Below are 3,115 nucleotides of genomic sequence, written 5' to 3'. Positions count from 1 at the left end.
TTGACAAACATCATCAATACTCCAAACTGCAGCAACGCAAGTAGCAAAATCAGCGTCTAGAAACCGTACCCATGCGACACCTTAACAGATCAAAAATCAAACAGCGGTACAGCGAAACAAGTGCTGCCTCTGCATTACTGTTGGAGGGTAAGCTACCCAGGGCTACTCTCATCAAAGTCGCAAACAATGAAAACAGCCTTACATAACACAAGACAACTGGTGAGAAATTTGGTGCTCAGACCACAAGGGCAGCCACGAACCAGTCACCATCATTACACGGTACCACTCATTTCTAGTTCTTCTTGTCTTTCAAGGGGCCCCTCGGCACTTTGCTCAAAACCTTGGCATCAAACACAGCATACTGTTTCTTAACCTCAATCCACCCCTTCTCGCCATAGGTATCAATCTGATCTTCATACTTCTCGTAGATTACTGGCACTGTGTGCAGAACCACAAAAACTGTTTGACATAGAAGAGAAAGATCCACTGTAAAAACCAAATCCACATTGGGAAGAAGAGGTGCTAAAAATGGTATACTCAGTTGAGATCCCTCACCAATGTAGAACAGCGTCAAGAAGTTGCAGCAACTACCAAGAATGGAAAGCAGCCATAGACCAGCAATCACCTACAATTTTGTAAAAAATAGTTAAATGAGGTAAATCCAGATTGATGTAGGAACAACGCTTGGTAAACAATGGCAGAACAGACATACAATAAGGAACTTCTTTATGTCGCGGCCAAGAGCAATCTGACGAAGGTTTGCGAAGGCTCTGTTGATCTCATGACGTGTAGATAGTGCAATGTTGACAACCAGATCTTCAGGAATGATCACCTCGGGAATCCTTGGGGGAGACCTGAAATGTGTGGCAGAATTTAGAACTCATTTTGAAGTACTAGCTCTTGAACGTGCAAGGGTATGCACATGTAATCTGTGATACTGAGATGAAGATAGCTTACTTGTTAATGAATGATGAGGCATTAGACCATAGAAAGAGAACACCCAGAGAGAATATGAGAGCATGGCCAAGGAAAGCCAGAAGATGGTAGCCAAGCAATTCAAAAAGGATCCAGATTGCAGTTGCACCACCTAGTACTCCAGCAGAGATGTGCTTGTTCCTCCACATAAACACGTCAGCAGCTGCAGAATAGAGAAACAAAGTGAATACAACAGCAAGATTGGCAGATCATGAAATTACATAGCATGTGCTCACAAATGACACCTTAATCACAATATAATACAAGACGGGGATAAAATTTGGCAGTGTTTAAGGAGTAGAAATAGAATATAACAGTTCAAAAAAATTGCAGGATGGTCTGCGAAAATTTATGGAGTGACAATGGAAGGCAAGAAAACACAACTAGGTGTTTAACCTCTGCTACCCATTAAGGATTCGCAACAGAGTAAGGATGCCCTCTAGATTTGCATGTTTTCAGCCTATGGTTAACAGCTCAAGTACAAAGCAAAAAACAAGACACAAATGTACCATACACAGAAACCACATTGTAGTTCTATTTCTTTAGTCCATGAGTATTAGTTATATTGCAATGTGTAACGACTAATGGCGCATAGGTGCTCCAAAATCATGGTAATTCTATAGAGAATCTTAAGCTGAACTTCAATATTTCCAAAATGTTTGGAAGTTTGAGAAAGGGAAGAAGTAGCAATAACACCACAAGATTTACTGTTTCTTTATTTAAAATTCAGAGAAAACAAACCTAGAAGTCATATATGATGATAATTCTCATACAAGAAACAATGTTTCTATACACTAGCGACTTAGCAAGGACACAGCAGAGAATTCACTGAGCGCCTGAGGATGATTCTGCCACAAACTGACAACATAGATTCAAGCGCAGGTAATGCTCAACGGTACTATTAATAGTAATATCCTATTTTAGCAGCCCAACCATATGGAATATTAATATCCTATTTTAGCAGCCCAGCCATATGGACAGTATCCATTTTATTAGCACCATAAACACAAGGGGGGAATCTTGAAGATCAGATCGCACAATCACGGCAAAACTCATACGAAGACAGCCTGCATTGACCAAATTCGAAACCACAAGCGTAAATCAGGTCGCTGCAGTTGCGTTGGCTTTGGTGACGCGCCGTCCCTGTGGATCTGAACAAACCCAGCCGCCCAAAAAAAAGAAGGCTTAAACCTCACCTGCACTACCCAATACCAGATCTAGTACGAAACCCAAGACCCAAACCCGTCCAGATCCACATATTCCGATCCGATCTACGCGTTTCAAGCAAAGGCACTAAAAAACGAGCATCGGTTAGATCGGTAATGGGCCATACGTTTGCCTCCGCCGAGGACCTTGTGGATGGGCTGCTCGCGGCCGAAGAGGCGGAACATCTTGTTCTTGGCGTCGGCCGCCGCCGCGGTGGCGGAGGCGGCGAAGGAGGCGGTGGTGACCTCGGAGGCGGCCGGGGCGGGGGCGGGGGCGGGGGCGGGGGCGGGCGGAGCCGAGGGGCGCGGCTGCTCCTCCTTGTCGGAGTCGGAGGACGAGGAGGAGTGGTCGCCGCCGCCGACGTGGAGCTTGTCGGCGATCTTCTCCATCAGGGTCTCCGGCTTGTGGCCCGCGTCCTCGGCGTGCGGCTGCTCCGCCATGGCTTAGCTTTCCGAAACCCTCACGCTGCTCCGCAAGAAAAGGGGTGGTGCCGGTGCGCGTGGGAGTTGAGGGGCAAGAGAATGCGGGGGAGGAGGTGCTCTGGCGTGGTGGGGTTTTATAGATGGGATGGGGTTTAGGTCTGATCGGAGGATCGGGGACGTTGGTTTTGGATTGGACGGCCGGGAGCGGCCGGGGCGGGGTTCAGGGCGGACGGCGGGGTGCTTTTGCCACGGACCAACATGTCCCCTGGCATGGCTGTAGAGTTTGAAGGGAAATGCTTCGTGTACACGAGCGCCGAAGTAAAAAAATCCACAGGAAAAGGAATAGCTTGGGGTCTCGTGAAATGTGGAGATGAATTACTCCCAATGGCCTTGAGTTGGTTGGATGTTGAGTTGATTTTTGGCTTTGGTTATGCTAAAGATTGATGTGTGTTCTACCGCAGTGTTACATGATGCACTATTTTAGTGTAACGTTGAAAAAACTTTCATTTAAT

At 46.5% G+C, this 3,115-nt stretch overlaps 1 protein-coding gene across 1 annotated transcript; it reads right to left on the bottom strand.

Annotated features, from left to right (window-relative positions):
• On the bottom strand, positions 1-2,721 carry LOC123060769 (reticulon-like protein B1). The gene is made up of 5 exons (XM_044483603.1): positions 2,309-2,721; positions 958-1,138; positions 713-854; positions 556-625; positions 1-459 (listed from the first exon to the last, which is right to left on the bottom strand). Exons 1-5 carry the CDS (start codon positions 2,619-2,621, stop codon positions 293-295), a joined length of 873 nt encoding a protein of 290 aa, XP_044339538.1. The 5' UTR covers positions 2,622-2,721; the 3' UTR covers positions 1-292.
• Between the last annotated feature and the right edge of the window lie 394 nt (positions 2,722-3,115).

The sequence above is a fragment of the Triticum aestivum genome, chromosome 3A (assembly GCF_018294505.1).
Source record: "Triticum aestivum cultivar Chinese Spring chromosome 3A, IWGSC CS RefSeq v2.1, whole genome shotgun sequence".
Classification (NCBI taxonomy): Eukaryota; Viridiplantae; Streptophyta; class Magnoliopsida; order Poales; family Poaceae; genus Triticum; species Triticum aestivum.
The sequence above is the reverse complement of the archived record's forward strand: the minus strand, read 5'-3'. Positions and strand labels throughout refer to the sequence as shown.

Coding starts and splice junctions, on each gene's coding strand:
- LOC123060769 (XM_044483603.1), bottom strand. CDS start 2,621: ATGGCGGAGCAGCCGCACGCCGAGGACGCGGGCCACAAGCCGGAGACC. Junction 855..957: donor GCCTCATCATTCATTAACAA/GTAAGCTATCTT, acceptor CACACATTTCAG/GTCTCCCCCAAGGATTCCCG. Junction 626..712: donor ACATAAAGAAGTTCCTTATT/GTATGTCTGTTC, acceptor ACAAAATTGTAG/GTGATTGCTGGTCTATGGCT.